Genomic DNA, 20714 nt, shown 5'->3' with positions numbered 1-20714 from the left:
AACGAGGTCTAAACCAGGACTAAACCAGGATTAAACCAGGACTAAACCAGGACTAAATCAGGTATAAACCAGGACTAAAGCAGGTATACAGCAAGACTACAGGATTAGCTGGATTAAAACCAGGTCCAAGTCAAGACTAAACCAATTCTAAACCAGGACTAAACATCAGGCACTCAATAACAGTATCGCTATTTGGAATAAATACTTACTTAAACTGTTTTTAATACATCAGATTCTTACTGCTAAATTATAACTTAATAAGAAAATATATAATCAGCAGTCATAGGGGTGTGCTACCTGCTTGTCTCCATGGTGATGTTATTCATTTTCCACAGTATGGCATTACAACTCTTTAATCTTGCATTTATTCAGTTACTGTATTTACTGCTTTAAAACATACCTTGAAACACATGCATTATGACTATAAGAGAGCTTGCCTCGCCACAGATCTGACCTGTAACTGTGACACCACCTGCTTGCCTCCATGGAGATAGATACGTTTGATACCGCACTGTGGAACATTCGAAGCAAAGCAAAAACCTCACCATGAAAACAAAACCAAATGGACCAAAAAGACTCAATATTGTAGAGTGCAAATTACAGCTTCCTCTGAGGGACAAAAATTCATTATAATTCTACAAATATATACACCTGAATTGTATATTGAGAAGAAAGAAAACATATTTACACAGTGCAATGGTACAAATTCCTAAAGACAGTGAGCTCACAAAGTGTTGGTAGTCCCCTGGTTTAAATGGCCTGGAGCGCGCTGTTAGGAATCTGCCTGTACTACTGAAACTGTTGTCTTTTATGATGTTATGATAAGGTTAGTATGTCAGATATTTATCACAGCTACAGGAACTCACCGCTACAGGAAATACAATGCAAAACAGGAGACGCTTGGACACAGAACAAGGTTAGAGTCACATGGTTTAACTAGTTATATATTAAGATAGTGAATTAGTTAAGGTAAAATAAAAAGGAACAGTTAGAGTCACATATTATACAAAACTGACTCTTGTCTCCTCAGAAACAGACCTGGAGTTGTGCTTTGTTTCATTCATACATTTGTTTGAGTTTGAGTGATCCTTTAGTCTTTCTATATCTCCAAAGTTCAAAATGCCCTATTCCAACGTGTGATGTCATGAAGAGGTAGTTTTCAAGTTAACAGCAACTTTTTACCTTTTGTTTAGTAGAAATTGGCAATTCCAGTGCTAAAATAATCCATGTATCATTCGTTCATTAGTTTTTCAATATAAAACCAAAAGTTACCAAAAAAACAGCTATTTTCTTCATTATCTGGCTCCAAAACCAAAATGAAAAAACAGATAACGATTCTTTTTTTGAGTTTTCCATTTTCCGTTTACATGACTTAAACTACAATGCCAGACTAAACCAGGACTTAACCAGGACTAAGCCGTTTTCAGTCCCACTCCAGTCTCAGTCCTGGTCTGGTCCCAGTTTGGTCCCGGTTTCAATCACAATCTAGTCCCGGTCTCAGTCCTGGTCCTGTTCCTGGTCTCAATCCAGGTCTAAGTCCTGGTCTCAGTCCTGGTCTGTTCCCGGATCTGGTTTGGTCCTGGTTCAGTCCGGCATCGCAGTCACGGAAGTCACGTAAACAGGAAACAGCCGTTATCCTTTTTTTTTTTTTTTTTTTAATATTATTTATTTAAACACAATAAACTGAAAAAATGATTCGTTATCCGTTTTTTCAGTTTGGTTTTGCAGACAAATAATGAAGAAAGTAGTTGTTTTTTTCGAAATTTTATTTTTGGTTTTATTTTGAAAACGAATGAATGAACGAATAATACACAGACTTGAAATTATCTAAGTGATATCTAGTGAAGGTGCATGCAGTTTTTAAGAGAAGAACTCACTAGTGGTGTAACAATATCCAAGTCTCATGATACGATATCGTCACGGTATGAACCTCACAGTACGATATTTATTGCAATATCGTGGGAAAGCTCAAGATATGGTGGGGAGTTCCACGATTAGGGATGTAACAATATCCAAATCTCTCAGCACGATATTTTCACGGTATCTCACGGTACGATATTTATAGCGATATTTTGTGGACAAAACTGTTAATATGCTACTTTTTCTTCTTAAAATGCCTTGATAAGACTTAATCCAAAGAACTAAGACTTAAAAGTGCTTAGAATTGTTATTTCTTCTTGTAGTCTGCACTGAAATGGAGCCTTAAAGGATCATCGTAATTTAAGCAAAGAGATGTGTACTTCGATATTATTGTGAGAACTTCGATGAAATGATATCACAATATTTCCGTTATTGTTACATCTCTAGAACTCAGCCTAAATATGCAGGATGTGAATGAAACAAAACACAACTCCAAGCATATTTGTGATGAGGAAACAGCATTATAACAGAGATCAAAGAAGAGAGTAAAATGGGCCTTTTCAGACAGCAATATTAGTCATAATCGAATCAAAATCACAATTTCAAAGAACTAACTTAATAAATTACAAAGGCAGCAGGTTTTGAAGTAACATAATTTACTGCACAAACAACAAAATCCCCTGTCTTCTGCTTAAAAACTGCTAACCCTAGACTATATAAAGAAGTGAACTAAATGAACGTGAAGTCACCCATAGCGTTCGGCTCCAGTCAAATGAAGCTCATTGAGGACTGAAGTTATAGGAGAGAACTGGAAGCCAAGTTCAATATTAGGAACAGGAATTTATTTTCGGCCACAATAGTAAAATAAAACCCCCAGGATCATGTAGAGCGCGGGTTAATACAAACATTTTAAGACCAAAATGACGAGACTCACTCCAGCAGTTACAGAAACAAGAACAATTTTTCAATATAAAGTCAATTGGAACCAGAGTGGATGGAGCCAGAAGTGTCCCCATGAACACATCCTAATACTGAACATGTACATTTATATATACAATCTCTGCTGCTAACCCTTTAGTTTAGATATGTACAAAATGTTCTGAAATGTGACTCTTGTCTTAGTTTGTCAGTTAATGTCAAAAACTGGAATGACTGGCATGTACACTGCACTCACTTACATGAATACACAATGCTCCAATAGACCAGTTTTCAACATACTGTACAAGGTGACAACAAACATTAGCTTTTTTATGTAATGTTGCTTTATCTTTATATTGCATAAATGTAAGATACTTGCCAAAATAGGGCTGTAATTTACCAAAATATTACTTTTAGATCCTTATACTCTATGTGTCTTTATGTACACTTGTAGACTGTATGTATAAATGGACATAGATAACCCACTAACCGCCGTGTTCCAAATAGGAAGTGAGCATGGGGGCTCTTACGGCTCCATCGACTCTGACTCCAGTTGACTTTATATTGAAAAATCGTCCCCTGTCTTTCTGTAATTGCTGCAGTGAACTTCGTTAATTTGGTCTTAAAATGTTCATAATAACCTGTAACCTGCTTTTATTTTGTTATTTCGCATGTAAATAATCTAAATCTTATAACTGCTCACCTCCCGAGCCTCATTTGACTGGAACCGTACAGTATGTCCACTTCTTTATCCCGTCTATGGTACGAATACATGGTCTTAAAATGTTCGTATTAAAGGTTGTATGGAGAATTTTTTTGTTTTTGTTTCAAATTGTCATTGAAAGTTTAAAATACCATTACAGAGATGCAGCAGCCTTGTAAATTATGATGACTAAAAAAAAAAAAAGAATGAAAATCTATCAACTGTGGATGTAGTGAGGCCAGATAAACATCAACCAATAGAAAATGAGGCTACTTCTTTATCTATTGGCTGTTAGGTTGTCAATCAAACTCCCTGCGTTTCTAGTGTAACTGACTCGCCGGCGCGCGGGGATTACGTGGTTTATGCAGTGGTTTTTAGAGGCTTTTTTAAACTGTCGCTTCCTTGCAATTCGCACAAAGTTTGTCGCTATAGTGGATGAGAATCCACGACCAGTTTGCCGCAAAAGAAAGTCCGTTTTTGAGGTCGCTGAAAGAAGAAGAGAACGGGAAAAGGAGCGAAGACAAACTGAGGTGATTCTTGGAGATCTCTTCCAACGATGGCGCGAATGAAGCAGGCGAAGGCTCTAAAAACTGACACATCGGTCACTAAAATATTTCTAGACAGGTCACTTCATTTGAACATTTGAAAAAGCACTGTCGCTGTATTTCACTTCCCTTAAAATTCTTTATACAACCTTTAATCCGCTCTACGTGATCCTGTGGTTTTTTTATTTCGCCTTTTTGCCCGTAAATCATTTCCTACACCTAACATGGAACTCTGCTATAATTGCTAGCCTCGTGAGCTTCATTTGACTGGAGATGAACGCTATGGGTGACGTTACACTCACTTAGTCCACTTCTTTATACAGTCTGTGGGGTCTACTTCAAAATCAATGAAAGATTTGGTTCGCTGGAGTTCGCTTCAGAAGAATAAATTATACAGTTCAGTCCTTGCACGTTACTCCATAATAAAAAGAGTGCATACATTGGCCTTGGGAACATGTACATTGCAGTATTCACAGTTTTCATGTAAGTACGCTGTTTCTATAGGAGACCCTTGAACACATTGTACAAGGTAAGAACAAACTGCAGCACTCACTTCCTTTAGTATGTACAGAGATGGGATGAAAACTATGAAAATGTGGTTACTGAATACTGAATATCTGCTTTAAAACGTTTTTTCTACATGTTCCAATCAGAGTACTTTATTCTGAATACTTTTACGCACAGTTGCATTTAAATTCTAGAGTAAAGATGCAACATAAGATTAAAAACAGCTTTATCATTAATGGGAGAAGAAAAAAATCACACACACACTCACCACAAGAGCTGTATTTTATATTTTTCTCATTAATTCTGTGCAGTTTGAAGATGAAAATGTCTGATCAAGTACAGCAATACAGCAGAAATATAGGTTAATATGTATTTTATAAGATGAAATTCTTGGCGCTGTAAATACCCAATGCTTTGCTCTGTTAATGTGGGATATGGTGTGAGTGTGTGTGTGTGTGTGCCAGAGTGTGGACAGTGTGAACGGTTCTTATTGTTGACTAATTAGGTTGTATAATTTATTTCTGTAAATCAGGGACTGCAGATGGAAACAAGCTCTTCAGCTCTAATCTGGTGCGAAACATCTCAGTTTTTTTATTATCTTAATGTCTGTGTACTTTGTCCCTTCAAATAAAGACTAAACTAAACTAAACTAAACTTAGCAATGTATTCATTTGTTTTGAAGAATGTAACTGTTCTGAATATCACCAAATGAGAGAGTAACTGAAACGAAACACAGGTACACAAAATTAGTATTCACAGTATGTATTCTCAGTACATGTATTCACTGAGTATGTATTCTTGACATGATGTTGATTATTATATTTATGTATTTAATGGTTAATCTGTTTGTGTGATCATTTAAATCTGGTCCTTTTTTTGTTCTTTTTTTATTGACGAATGACCATTTCACTGTTTAATTCTCTCACTTTCTGTTGGTTAAATTAACAGTTTGGTGAAGCCATGTGAGGTGACTGCTGTTCTGGGATCTACAAAAGTTGAATTGAGTTATTATTTTACCACTAGGGTTGTCAAAAGTATCAAACAATCAGATACTAATCCACACTAAAACTGGTGACGGAACTCGATGTACAGCGGACTGAGGTCCCGTGTTGCTCTCTCGTCTGTGTTGGTACATCTGCTTGTTTTGTTTCTCCAGTGTAACGTTCACTGCAGTCCTCGCTACACTGATCCTACTTCTAAAAAAAAAAAAAAAATCACAGAAGTTTAGGGTTTACTTTGACTCATTTGTCAGAAAGAAACAGATATACAGTCATAGGTTGTGAGCTTGTGTAACGTCTGTGAGATAAATTATAAATAGTTTTAGCCCTTGTTACGCAATAGTGCAGTAGTGAGGACGCCTTCTTAATTTTTCATGCTTTTCTACATTCATATATTCATTGACAGTGATTTGTACAGTTTTGTTCACATCAAATACAGCAACATATAAGTCTACAACATTACTATAGAATTTTAACAACATACTGAATCTTGCATTATTTTGCCTCAGTGGAAAGCAGAGTGAACTACAAAGACCATGATCCTTTGCTCGTGGTCATTTCATTGCAGTTTATATATAGAAATGACTTTACTAAACACTTTTCAGATATGACTGAATTGAAGCTAAGGCTGCAAGTTTAATCACAGTGGAAACATTACTGAGCCATTATTATGAATTTCAATCAAAAATTATGTCTGAAACTGGCTAACCCTGAAATTTGTTCCTGAATGCATAAAATGTGCAATGGTAATTTTATTTTTAAAGTGCAAATATAATTGCTATCATAATACCTAAAGTTAGATATATTCTCTCTGTAATGGAGCTCAAGAGTGACCGCCCACGGATTTATTTAAAATCTGTTTCCGCAACGTTATAAACCGCCAAGTTATCAAAACAGTTCACACAATTGTACATTTTAAACAGCCTTTATGAACAGAATACAACAACAATATAGATATTCGTTAACACGTAGATGGTTAGCCTCCACAATGTCTTTGATAATATTTGAATTTCTTGAAAAGAACCAGATCGAGCAGTCACTGTTTAGCTCCATAACAGATTTGGTGAGGATCCGTGTGCTTTGACGTCTCTTGTAAATAGAGTAAAAAAAGAGTTGAGGTGGTTAAAGGTTGTGTTGAATGTCTGTCCCTGCACTGACCACAGAGAGACCAGGTCTTTGTGCTCCTGAAGAATGAGAGGAATGTGTCTCCTCCACAACAGGAATCAGTCTGATACACACAAGAGTCTGACACACACAAGAGTCTGACACACACAAGAGTCTGACACACACAAGAGTCTGACACACACAAGAGTCTGACACACACAAGAGTCACACACAAGAGTCTGACACACACAAGAGTCTGACACACACAAGAGTCTGACACACACAAGAGTCTACACACAAGACACACAAGAGTCTGACACACACAAGAGTCTACACACAAGAGTCTGACACACAAGAGTCTGACACACACAAGAGTCTGACACACAAGAGTCTGACACACACAAGAGTCTGACACACACAAGAGTGAACACACAAGAGTCTAACACACAAGAGTCTACACACACAAGAGTCTAACACACACAAGAGTCTGACACACACAAGAGTCTGACACACACAAGAGCACACACACACACACAAGAGTCTGACACACACACAGAGTCTGACACACACAAGACACACAAGTGACACACACAAGACTGACACACACAAGAGTCTGACACACACAAGACACACACACAAGAGTCTGACACACACAAGAGTCTGACACACACAAGAGTCTGACACACACAAGAGCCTGACACACACAAGAGTCTGACACACACAAGAGCCTGACACACACAAGAGCCTGACACACAAGAGACCTGACACACACAAGAGCCTGACACACACAAGAGTCTGACACACACAAGAGCCTGACACACACAAGAGCCTGACACACACAAGACACACACAAGAGTCTGACACACACAAGAGTCTGACACACACAAGAGCCTGACACACACAAGAGTCTGACGTATATACAAATACTACTATAACTACTATACCTCAACTGCACAGCTGTATATACAACTATACTACAACTGTATATACAACTATACTACAACTGTATATACAACTACTACTATAACTATTATATAACAACTACACAACTGTAAATACAACTATACAACTGTATATACAACTACTACTATATACAACTGTATATACAACTACTACTACTACTACTATACTACAACTGCACAACTGTATATATAACTATACTACAACTGTATCTACAACGAAATACAACTACTACTATACTACAACTGCACAGCTGTATATACAGCTACTCCTACTACTACTTAGCAACTGTAGAAACTATAGTACAGCTATACACCTGCAGCAAAATACACTCAAGAGAGGTACTGTGTCACTGTAACTGTGTGTACAACTATACTATAACTACACAATTGTATACACAACTACACAACTGTATATGACTATACTGCAACTATACAACTGAAGATACAATGGTACTACAACTATACAACTGCATATACAACTACACAACTGCAGCCTATTCAAGACACATGCAAGAGGAACCGGGTCACTACAACTGTACAGTATATACAAATGTACTACAACCAGTGCTGCAAGATAAACCAATATCTAATTGTGGTAAATCACAATTAGATTTACCACGATTAGAAAACTGCAAAGACTGCATGTGCAAATAAGCACTCTGATTTAATTGTACTAGTCTTAAAACAATAAAACCAGTAAAAAAATTAAAATAAATAAGAGCAAAACCATAAAAAAATAGCAACAGATAAATAAAAATAATAAAATAATAAATAAGAAGCACAGAGGATCACACAGCTCCTGCTCTGTTAAAAGCCAGAGAATAAAAGTGGGTCTTAAGATACTAACAAAGTGGATGACACCTGGTATTTACAATGGTCTCTGATCCAAACACAAACCAGCCCCAGCCCTGCTTAACTTCTGACATCGAACAGGATCACACATTGTCAACACTGTATACAAGATATTTTTGCCAATAATGTTTGATTTATGTTTTGTTTTTTTCTTTTACTTTTTCTAAATCTCTATTATATCGTAGAATAAAACTGAACTATTTGGGAAAATATTCAACAAAAGCATTTTTTCTGACAAACCTTGTGAGTGAGACTCCATTTCCAATTTATGTTTTAACAATATGATTCAGTTCAAAGTTCACATCCTAAACATGTCCAGAAGAAATGACAAAAAGACTCAAGTTTAAACTAATACAAGAATCACCTATCAGAACAGGTTTGTGCAGATCGAAACTACAGATTTAGCAGTTTTTATGCAGAATACATTAGACATTAGTGTATATTTTCAGACTAAAGCTGTGTATTTGAGTACAGTAGTGTGTTTCTGTTGTGTGTGTGTGCGTGTACAGACAGCAGACGGAGAGCGTGCTTCTCCACTCAGAAAATGGAGTGGGCTCTTTGGCATAAACTCTTCATTATTTCCTGCACAGTGTCACAAGGCGAGTGCTCGGTCTCTTTCTAAACAGGCCCAGTCTCATGCTAACGGATACACACACACACACACACACACACACACACACACACAACTGTACTCTTATAATATTTCATGGGAGCAATTTCTTACACACTTGCACATTTATTATGTTGCATTCTTTGTTTACCAAGATGTCAACATTACACATGGGAAATTGTCCTCTGCTATAGGCCTGTCAATCACTGTCATAAAGGGCTGCTGTTTTGTGCCGTTATACAGTATATAGGTAAAAGGGACATATGCAAAATCAACTATTAACATGTTCGATTCATGTTATAGTTATTTTCCTTTCTCATTTAGCCTCCCAGAGTAATTGAAAATAATTGCTTTTTTTGAAGATGCCATGTTGCCAATCATTCACTGTTTTCACCGCCACTGGCATACGTTCTTCAGTTTTATTTTCTTATTCAGTGATATGTGTAGGAGTCATTTTGGTAACAATGAAAAAATCTGCTACTGTTGTATGGAGTAAGAAAGCTTTCAGAAATACTCATGTGCATAGGATAGAAATTCCGTGCATATTTGGCTGTAGTTGAGCATAAAATAAATATTCGTAAACTCTCGAATGAGTCCAGTCATACGTAAAATGGTATTGTGTGTATTTTATCCATCAGAATATGAATTGAAAAGTTTCGACATCAAGAATTACAGTCATGAAATGAAAATTTATGATTAAGCTTACTTCAGTACGAATACGAATTCACAGACGCGACTTTACTGTCAAAAATATGTCATTACCTCACAGACATTATTTAGTGAGCAGAAGAAACCAGGACTGAACCAGGACTAAACCATGACTACACCAGGACTAAACCAGGTTTAAACCAGGACTAAACCAGGACTAAACCACTAAACCAGGACTAAACCAGGAACCAGGAACTAAACCAGGACTCTAAACCAGGTCTAAACCAGGACTGAACCAGGAGAATTAAACCAGAACTAAACCAGGACTAAACCAGGACTAAACCAAGACTGAACCAGGAGGACTAAACCAGGACTAAACCAGAAATAAACCAGGTCTAAACCAGGACTAAACCAGGTCTAAAACAGACGTATTTTTGACAGTCAAGTTGCAACTGTGAATTTGTATTCATCCTGAAGAGAGCGTAGTCGTAAATTTTCATTTCGTGATTCGTAATTCTTGATGTCGTAACTTTTCAATTTTTATTCTGATGGATAAAATACACACAGCACATTTTATATACAACTAGACTCATTCGAGAGTTTACTAATATTTATTTTGTGCTCAATTACAGCCATGAATATTTCTGAAAGCTTTCTTACTCCATACTGTTGCAGCTATCCATTTGAGGTGCCGACAGCTGTACAGCTCTTTGTTGTGATGATGTTTACGGCAACGTCAGCTCCCATTTGGCGCCGCAATTTTACGAACAAGAAACACAGCGGATTTGTTTCTTTTATAAAGTCTGGCATACGTTCTTCAGTTTTATTTTCTTAATTTGTGATATGTGTAGGATTCATCAGTCATTTTGCTTAAACAGAAAACAATTCTGCTAACCAGTGGAGGTGCCAACAGCTGCATGGCGCTTTATCATGATGACATTTATTGGGCACCACAGTTTTACTAACAAGAAACATAGCTGATTTGTTTCTTTTATTAAGTCGTTTTAGATGAAGATTGCGATTTAAAACGTGCAAATTATAACGCAATGATCCACGAGTGTCATAGATTATAACCATTTATAGCAGACATAAGTAGATTTGGTTTTTCTTTTGTTGAACCCAAAGATTCACAGCTTCGAAAGAAATTATAAAGAGCTTTCATGGTATAAGGGTGAGAGACACACTGGGTGATCTAAAAAAAAAAAAAAAAACTAACAAAAAGTATGTATGATGTGTAATTTATTTTGCTGTATGTAAATATTTGTAAAGGTTCGTGATGGATGTACATAAGCAGCCACATCATTTTGAAACTTGTTTACAATGTCGTATGTAAATTATATATTTCTCTCTCTCTTTTGGCACAAACTGGATCATCAAAACAAATCAATCAATCAGTAACATAACAATTTGCTTATACTGCAATAACATCAGTAAATCTTAAATGCCCCTATGGTTATTTATGATTAGTATTTGTTTCCATAGCAGCAGTATATCCATAAATAGCGTGCAGTTTGAGCCTGTCTTCCTGGATGTGTGTACACAGGAGTCCGTAGTCAGCAGTCCTGTCTGGCTTTAATATGGCTGGAGTCAAATCGCCTCATAGGGACAAACACAAAATCAATATATGCTATTAATTAGTCTGGACTGCTGCTGCTGCTCTACACAGAAAACATCAGGGCTCTTCTGGATCTGGAGCCTATTTAAAAACACACACACACACTTTAAATCAGGTCACATTTGTAAACAAGATGGCTGCTTATACCCGCTGTTCATTTAGCTGGGTTTCAGATGGCATCACATTGACAATATTCTATAGGCCAATAATATTTAAGCATGACAAGGCAAGTTTATTTGTACAGCACGATCCATAAACAAAGTAATTCAAAAAGCTTTAAAGAATAAAAAATGCATTAAAATCACAATATAAACAAACCAGAACATAAATAATCATCATAAAATTAAAAAGAGAGAGAGACTTTAAATGACAGAGAAGAAGAGTGCAGAATGAAAACCTTTCAGTCATACACAGCTGAACATGAGCAGAAAAGTTTTGAGCCTGGATTTAAACAGTCAAAGTAGAGGCCTGTCTCACGTGTTCAGGAAGAAGCAGGTTCTAGCTGCATGAATCTGAAATGCTGACTCCTCGTGTTTAGTCCTGACTCTGAGCACCAGCAGGAGGCCGGGCCCTGACGTCCTCAGAGTGAAAGATGGTTCAAATGGCACTAACATGTCAGAGGCCACGGAGAGACTTGTACAGAAGCAGAGCCGCTTTAAAGTCTCTGAGCCACAGGGGGCCACGCAGAGACCTGAGCACAGGGCTTGTGCTCGTACTTCCTGGTTTGAGTCAGGACCCGAGCTGCAGTGTTCTGGATGTACTGCAGCTGCCTCACCGCTCATTTGGAGAGGCCAGTGAGCAGAACATTTAAAGTCCTATATTACGCTAAATTGACTCTTGTGAACTTTAAGCTGTTATAATATTGTTACCTCATCAAAAACAGACCTGGAGTTGAATTTTGTTGCTTAATCCTTTATTATTAGTCTGTCTGCATCTCCAAAGCTCAAAATGCTCTGTTCCACATTGTGATTTCATGTAGCTGTATATAGTTTTCAAGTTAACAGCTACCTTTTACTTTTTTGTTCAGTAGAGACAGATTCCAGGGTTGAAATTATCCAAGTGATTCAAGGGAAGGTGTAAGGAATTTAAAAACACAGCGGAGCACCACGAGACACCAAGAGGAACGTAGTGTTTTCAGTTTGAGAAAAGAACTCAGAGAAAATATGTAGGATCTTTGTGCTAAACATGTGTAAATGAAACAAAACACAACTCCGGGTCTGTTTGTGATGAGAAAACAACAGTATAAAACAGATTTTAAAAAGAGTGTAACATGGGCCCTTTAAAACAGTTAAAATGAATAGTGTTAAAATGCAGATTTCTGTTGTAATACATTGAGTTCTTGGGTCTAGTCATGAATAGAAATGATCAGGGTTAACATTTATGAATTTAATGCTCAATGTAATCAATAGGGAAAACTAACCCTTGCCGCCACCTGAGAATATGACATCTTCGTATTCTAGAAACTGAAAACCACCAATATCAAGTCATCATTATTAGGCCATCAATAAAAATAATAGTGTAGATTAGGACTGTCACGATAAAAAAATTCAAGAACGATATATTGTTACAGAGAAATACTGAAACTTCTTTATGTCCATGGTCCATAGACTGGACAAAGAAGTGGACTAAGGGAGTGTGAGATCACCCATAGCTTTCAGCTCCAGTCAAACGAAGCTCACAGAGGTTTGCAGTTATAGGAGCAAATTTGGAGTTGGAATTTATTTATAGACAAAATAACGAAATAAAAACCCCAGGTTCATGTAGAGCGGGTTAATATGAACATTTCACGAGACTCAGTGCAGCAGTTACAGAGAGAGAGAGGGGTGACAGTATTTCAATGTAAAGTCAATTGAAGCCAGAGGTGATGGAGCCATTGGAACACAGCGGCTAGCAGGGTAGATACGTCCATTTATATAGAGAGCCTACCAACGATCAACCAGGATGATCTCTAAAATATACATCATTAAAAAGACATCAGATGCCTCAAATGAATGGCTAAATCAACCAATAATTAACCAAAGAAGTTACTTATTGAACTCTGTATTACACAAAATGTCACAAAATCTCACACTATTGCAAAGTACTGTACACACAATAAACTCTGAACTATAAAATATCAACTCCATATAATCCATCTTTCATATTTTAAACAATCTGAAAACAACGATTTGAGTAAATATCATAACAGGCGGACTTTCGATAAGACTGGATAAAACCATAAAATCAAAGGAGCACTATGTACCTTTTCTAGTGAGGGGTCCTACACCTACTCGTCTCCATGGAGATGTTATTTCATTGTTTAGAATGTCCCACAGTATGGCATTAAACATATCTATCTTGCATATATTCAATTATAGGTGGTTTTATTGCTCAAAACCTTAAAAAAAAAAATAATAATCTTACTCTTGCTCCATGGAGATAAACCCATACTGTAACAACATCTCCATGGAGACAAGCAAGTAAAGCCCAATAACAGAAAAGTTACATAGTGCATCTGTAAGTAATCTTTTGCAACATATAAAACTCCAAAAAAGTGTTTCTTTAGTATTATAATTATTGTTCATTTTTTTTTTTTTTTCACTGGACAAAATGAGGCAGCCAGTGGTCAACAATTAAATGCTAATTGCTTTTTAAGTAATTACAAAAAAATGTACAGAATGTGCTTCCAATTAGCCATATTATAATTATGTGTGGTGATGTATTTGCCTAAGATTCCTATTGCACAATAACAATTTAACAAATCAGGAGTCAAGATAGTTCAAGGAGCACTGCGTCACATTTCTAGTGGAGGGTCAATCACCTGCTTGTATCCATGGAAACGTTATTACTTTTAGGAGACAAGCAGGTTACAGTTCAGATCTGTGCAGAGTCAACCCTATTTTTGAGCAACAGAAACGCCTGTAATGAATGAATGCAAGATGATTGTTTAATGTCATACCGTGGAACATTCCTAGGCAAAGCAATAACATCTCCATGGAGACAAGCATGTAGCAAACATCTCCACCAGAAAAGTTGTACAGTGTTTTCTTTAAATCAACCCATAGACCATGAGCAAAACAAAAAATACTTGTACCATCTGATTCTTTGGTGAAACAAACATCGTGCAAACAGAATCACATAAAGGAGGAAATAAGCAGGTTTTCTATTTTCCCACATATAAAAAACATGTGTACTTGTTTGGTTACCATGATAACATCTAGCCAAATTATGCCAAAACCAGTGAGTACAAAAACAGCTTTAATGATGTCATGATACTAAATGTGAGAATACTGCAGGGGTGGGTTGGCCGATTTAAGGATTAAAGGAGAACATATTACGTTATTTCCTGATCTATGTTATAATGTTGTTTCCTGGAGCTGTGTTTTGTTTCATTCACACATGTTTAACACACAAACCTGCATATTAAGGCCTGTTTAACGCTAGCACGTATTCGAGTCATTTTCGTTGTGGATGCAATGTTTGTCCACACTAATCTGAAAGACAACGGCTCCAGAGATGGAATAATCTGATGCCGCCACCTCCCACGAATTCATCTGAGTACAGATCTGATCCAGCACCGTGTGGACGCCTGAAAACCTTGATACCCTGATGTAGGAGCTCTAGTTGCGTCCTTACTGGACCACGTTACTGTGACTTACACCGTCCTGATTCGCTGGGTTTGTGAAAACAGTTTAAACAAACCAGAGACAAACGGGAAACAGCGTAGCTAGAACTACTTGCATAGAACAGATTCACCATCAGCAGAACACCCCTCTGTCACATAAAGAACACATATATTCCACTGAGTCGTGTCCTTTTTAAATCAAACAGAAGCTGACCGCAGCAGGGCACAAGGAGCGAGCTGTTTTTTGAGCGCTCAGTTTATGCAAATGAGCCATGTGGTTTTAAGTTTTGTTTCTGTAAAACATAAACAAATATGCTCAAAGCTGGGTGGATAGGGAAGGCTTGTATACACAGAATACAATGATAGAGTGATTTGTTTCAGTGCAAACGTAATGAGTTCTGTTCTCAAACTCAAGTCACTTTGTTCTACCTTGTGATGTCATACAGGAAGTTCTTCACTGTGTTTTTAAACTCCATACTCCTTCACTAGAATGACTTGAATGATTTCAGATCTGGAATTGATAATCTACTGAGCTGTTAACTTGAAAACTACCACTACATGACAGGTGGAACAGAGCATTTTGAGATTTGGAGATACAGACAGACTAATAACAAAGGGTTACTCAAACATGTGTGAATGAAACAAAACACAACCCCAGCTCTGTTTTTGAGGAGGTAACAACATTACAAGATGTCTTAAAGCTCACAAGAGTCAATTTCGTGTAATATAGGAACTTTAATCTTGCAAGTTTGTGGAACCAATCTCTGTAAACTCAATAAGACAAGATTCACAAATGTTGAAAATTAAGTTTGGTCATTTCTTGCAATAAAAGTAAATCCCCCATAGAGTTACACTGGCCTCCGCTCTCTGGATGAAATGCTGCCATAATGAAATTCTAGAACATAATCCAAACCTATTGAACAAACTCAATTTTGATACTAAGGAATAGACTCGACACTCAGTACTGATTCTGATACCACAATGATGACAAAAAACACTTTTTTTCTTTGAGTAGAATGTGATTTTCAACATTAAATAATAGTACTTTATTTTGTATTCCCATGTGGTTTTATATCTGTGTAATCCCTCAGTGGTTCAGGTAGGTTCCTTAGTGGTCCATGGGTCTAGTAAGTAAGTAAGTATTTATATAGCGCTTTTCACAGACATTTTTTGTCCCCAAAGATGCTTTACAGAGCATTATTCAGCATTATTCATTTGCTCTATACCTGGTGACGGTAAACTACTATTGTAGCCACAGCTGCCCTGGGGCAGACTGACAGAAGCGCGGCTGCCATGTCACTCGGCGCCACCGGTCCCTCCGACCACCACCATCACTCACACACACACACGCACGCACACACCACACACACACACACACACACACACACGCACACACGCACACACACACACACACACACACACACACACACACACACACACACACACACACACACACACACACACACACACACACACACACACACACACACACACACACACACACACACACACACACACACACACACACACACACACACACACTTTCATACTAGGCAATGTGGGTGAAGTGTCTTGCCTAAGACACACAAGATTGAATTGACTGTATTGCACTGACCTTGACTATCAACTGTTCTGGAGACCTGTAGCATGTTTTGAGTTGGGTCTGTACTAATCTATGTGCTCTTATACTTCTCATACAGCTCAAGATCATTCTAAAGACATTCAGAAAAAGTTAATTTCTGACCAATGAATGGGGCTTTTTCAGAATCAATACCTGTTCCAATGAGTATCTGGTTTTGATATGAGTTGAAGGATCGATTAGTATCTGATTTCGATACTTTTGACAACCCTAAGCAGAATTACATTATATTTTCATTGGTGTCAGGTGAAACGGCAGGTACAGCTCTTCAGATTTCTGTTCCTTTCCCAACACTGCTCCTATCAGGGCTGGAGATAGGGCCTGGTTCCAAGTCTGTGCATGGAAATTGTGTCACTGTTGAACACTATTGTACTTGAGCGAAGGCTTTCATTCAAGGCATGTTTTAAAGCTGCACTACAGTATGTAACTGGAGGGTCTGTCACCTGCTTGTTTCTATGGATGTCAATCCTTTGCCTGGAATGTTCCACAGTATGATATAAACAGCTCTACTTTACATTTATTCAATTACAGGTGGTTTTATAGCTCAAAAATACCTAGAAAAAAGCATTCTGGCTGTGAGCGGGGTCACCTCTCCACAGATCTGCCCTGTAACGTGGTCTGGTTTGATCTCCATGAAGATAGAAAGCTTTAATATCAGACTGTGAAACTTTGCAGACAGAGCAATAACATCTCAATGGAGAAAAAAGCTGAAAACTTGTGAAAAAAAAACACAAAATGGATTTAAACAACACTTTTTCATGGTCGTGTTTAGAAGTGTGATTTTCAACAAAAAGGTGCGAGTGACTAACTGAAAAACTATGAACTAGCTTGTGATTGTAATTTTATGTGTGAGAGACTTGTTTGTTGTAGTTCCAACCAAGTCAGCTCTTTCTGGTCAGACTGTGTTAAAATAAAGCTCGGATTTAGTGTAACTTGAGTAGAGGCTCAGACAGAGTAGTGCTTTTAGTTAGCTTCACATCCCCACACAATGTTGATAATATCCGCTGCAAAGTATCAAATAGTTCCAAATATCCTGCTTATAACATAACTCATTTGTTTAAAGGAGGAAATAGACCAGCTGGTTTTAAATTTCAACCACCAACACAAGCGGATATTCAGTTTGGATATATGCGAATTCTAGCGTATAATTTTGACATTAAAATTCAACCTTCGAATATTCTCCTCATTCATTTGTCGAGACTTCCTCCCACAGACCTGGTCATACAACTATAATTAACAGAGGAGCAGGCGACCAAAGACACGCAGTAGTTTCCATGGTGATAGAAACGCAATTCCTGCACTAAAACTAGACACTTGAGCAGTTCGATCAAACCTCAGTGTTTTCTTCTACACACGTCCTAAATCCTGTGGAAATCCAATACACAATTTGAAAAACGTAACCCTATCCTTGTGTTTATTGTGGATAGACAGCGCTTTGTCTCCATTTCTCACTGGCAGCAGGAGCATTCAAAATAAACAAAGACGGGTAGAGAGGGACGTTATCTTAAGATGCTGGTATTGGTTTTTGAGGCTCAACTTCCAGGTTTAAATTTCATCGTCTGTCGTAACCGTAATACTTGTGGGTGTGTGAGAATATTATAAGTCTTCACAAGTGCGCAGACTGACAGAAAGATGTTATAGTAAAAAGGGAAATTTAATATATGACCAAAAATGAATCATCTGTTTTTCCTCCTCAGTTCACAAACTCATGAGAATCCATCTTGACAGGTGGAGAGCGACCAATCGCATCGCAGCTTTGAGGTTTGTGCAGAAGTCAAAGGTGAAAGAGTAGAGCCCGACCGATATATCGGTTGGCCGATATTATCGGCCGATATGCTTGCTGATAGGGGCCGATATTTCACGTGGGCATGTTATACCTCATTATAAAAACGAAACTTTAAAAAATATGCGTGTGCATAGGATAGAAAAAACTTGCATATATATATATTCAGCATAAAATAAAGAAACCAGGACTAATCTTGGGGTCGAGAGAGGGAGAGAGATAGAGACCGAGTCCCGACACTCAGTCATGGTTCAGTTCTGGTGTAGTCCTGTTTTACACATGGTTTAGAACTGTATTTAGTCCTGGTTCAGTTCTGGTGTAGTCCTGCCTTAGACCTGCTTTAGTCCTATGACATATCATGTAAAGAGGCAAAATAACAATAAATGTTGCCTAAATAAACCCAGTTTAAAAACCACCAGAGCCAAACCTAAGTTTTTTTTTTAATAATTCAAGACGTACAGTACATTTTTACATCACTAAATATATCGGCGATTATATCGGCTATTGGCAGCTCCAACTCCCATTATATCGGTATCATATCAGCAACAACAAAATCTATATCGGTCGGGCTCTAGTGAAGAGTCCAAAAAAAACAAAACAAAACAAACATGGTGATGCCGACAGAATTCAGCCTATTTTAGCATCAATACAACTATTTAGTTTGTGAAATTCACACATAAAATAAGTGCTTTGTGTAGGTCTCGGTGCTTTTCTCTCAACTATATTTGACTAAAGTTTGATTTCTCGTCTTGACCAGTCAAATAGTCAGCATGTACCTCAGCATGTGTATTTACGATGTCTTTCAGTGAGAGCCATCCCAGATTCAATTCAACTCAATTCAGGGCCTATTTTACACGAGACACAAGAAAAATGACAAAATATTTTATCAGAAATGCCTTTTGTTTAGAAGGTGACAGCGTTTTTGGGGTTTAAAAACGCTAAAATCTGAAACCACCCTCCAGAGTGGAAAAGTTGTAGCGTTTCTGTCTACACTGCCCAAGACTCAAAACTCCGGTCAGATTTGCTCATGTCACGTACGTGTTTACGTTACGTACATCACCACCTAGCATCACCACCTAACCGCCTGGCATGCATACACAATCAAATTCCACACACTTCTGCGTCACCGTATGCATGCAGATTTCCTCCCGAAAACGCTCGTCTAAACAACACAATAAAAAGTGAAGACGCGACACCACTTTTGCGTCTTCTATTCAGACCATCATCATATAAACATAGCCTCAGAGTGACATAGATTCAATCTGCTGTGAGTCAGTTTTGCTCAGTCTTTCTTCTATTTGATTTTTTTTTTCAAGACACAAATCAAAATATATTTCAGTATTTATTACATTCATATAAATAAGACAATGTATTCCTCCATAGTCTGAACCCCAAACCACTTTTGTCCAACCACATAATTAACTTGTAATTTGAGAATTATATTTGCTAATCAAGCAATATATGATTAAATGACAAAACACACAATAATATTAAAAAGCTATAATGAATTTGATAGCGCCTGTTGACAGTAGTGTTATTAAAGACAATAAAATAATACAATATGTTTACTAAGAACACACATCTGTTCACAAATTTTGATGCTAGATGCAATTCCTATCACAATCAAAAGTATTACTATGACTGAGGTGGTAGTGAACTGTCTAAGAAAGGGATACACTAGGATTTAAACTAGCAACCTTCTGGTTCATTGACAATTGCCTAACCTACTACACCACTGTTAGTGTTACCCCACAAATGTAAATGTAATGTGTAATTCCATAGCATTTCTTTTATAGGCAAAGCAGCAACAATCAAATTTAAAAATATATAAAAATCTCGTAAGCCTACTAACAAATTGGCTTGATAAACACCCACAATACACATAACACAACCGGTTGTTTGACGAAGTGTTGTGCCAGTACTGACACTTACCTTGTTCTGATCAGTCCAGTACAGGAAGTATCCTTTGGGGTCAACAGTTAAGGTCACCGGGGTCACAGTAGTCGAATCCTGAAAAAAACAAACATATATCAATATATTTGGCTGTATCGAACATAATGACATTGAAATAGATTTTTTGGTTGGCATTTTGTTGTCCAATAGGTTACAATCATATTCTAAAATGTGATTATGTCATGATTTCAGATGGAGAGCAGGGGCCTGTTTAACTCTACGGGAGATTTACTGTTATTGAAATGACCAAACTTAGCATTCACAAATGTTGAACCTTATCATTGTTTGTAGAAATTGGCTCAGAAAATATACAATATTAATCTTATGGCTTAAAGCTACTATATGTACCGTATTTTTTGGTCTATATGTCAGACTTTTTTTCATGGTGTTGATGTCTCCTGCGATTTATATTT

General features: G+C 37.3%; 1 protein-coding gene across 1 annotated transcript in view; it reads right to left on the bottom strand.

The window, feature by feature from the left end:
- Positions 1-20714, bottom strand: part of LOC110168269 (1-phosphatidylinositol 4,5-bisphosphate phosphodiesterase beta-1) — a 521321-nt gene that overhangs the window by 472976 nt on the left and 27631 nt on the right. Inside the window, 1 exon segment of the mRNA XM_055149396.1 lies at positions 20281-20358. Within this exon segment, the coding sequence (XP_055005371.1) occupies positions 20281-20358 (78 nt within the window).

The sequence above is a fragment of the Boleophthalmus pectinirostris genome, unplaced genomic scaffold, assembly GCF_026225935.1.
Source record: "Boleophthalmus pectinirostris isolate CB_2022bp ecotype Guang Dong unplaced genomic scaffold, ASM2622593v1 HiC_scaffold_13, whole genome shotgun sequence".
Lineage (NCBI taxonomy): Eukaryota > Metazoa > Chordata > Actinopteri > Gobiiformes > Gobiidae > Boleophthalmus > Boleophthalmus pectinirostris.
Note: the sequence above shows the minus strand (reverse complement) of the source record. Positions and strands in the feature narration are given on the sequence as shown.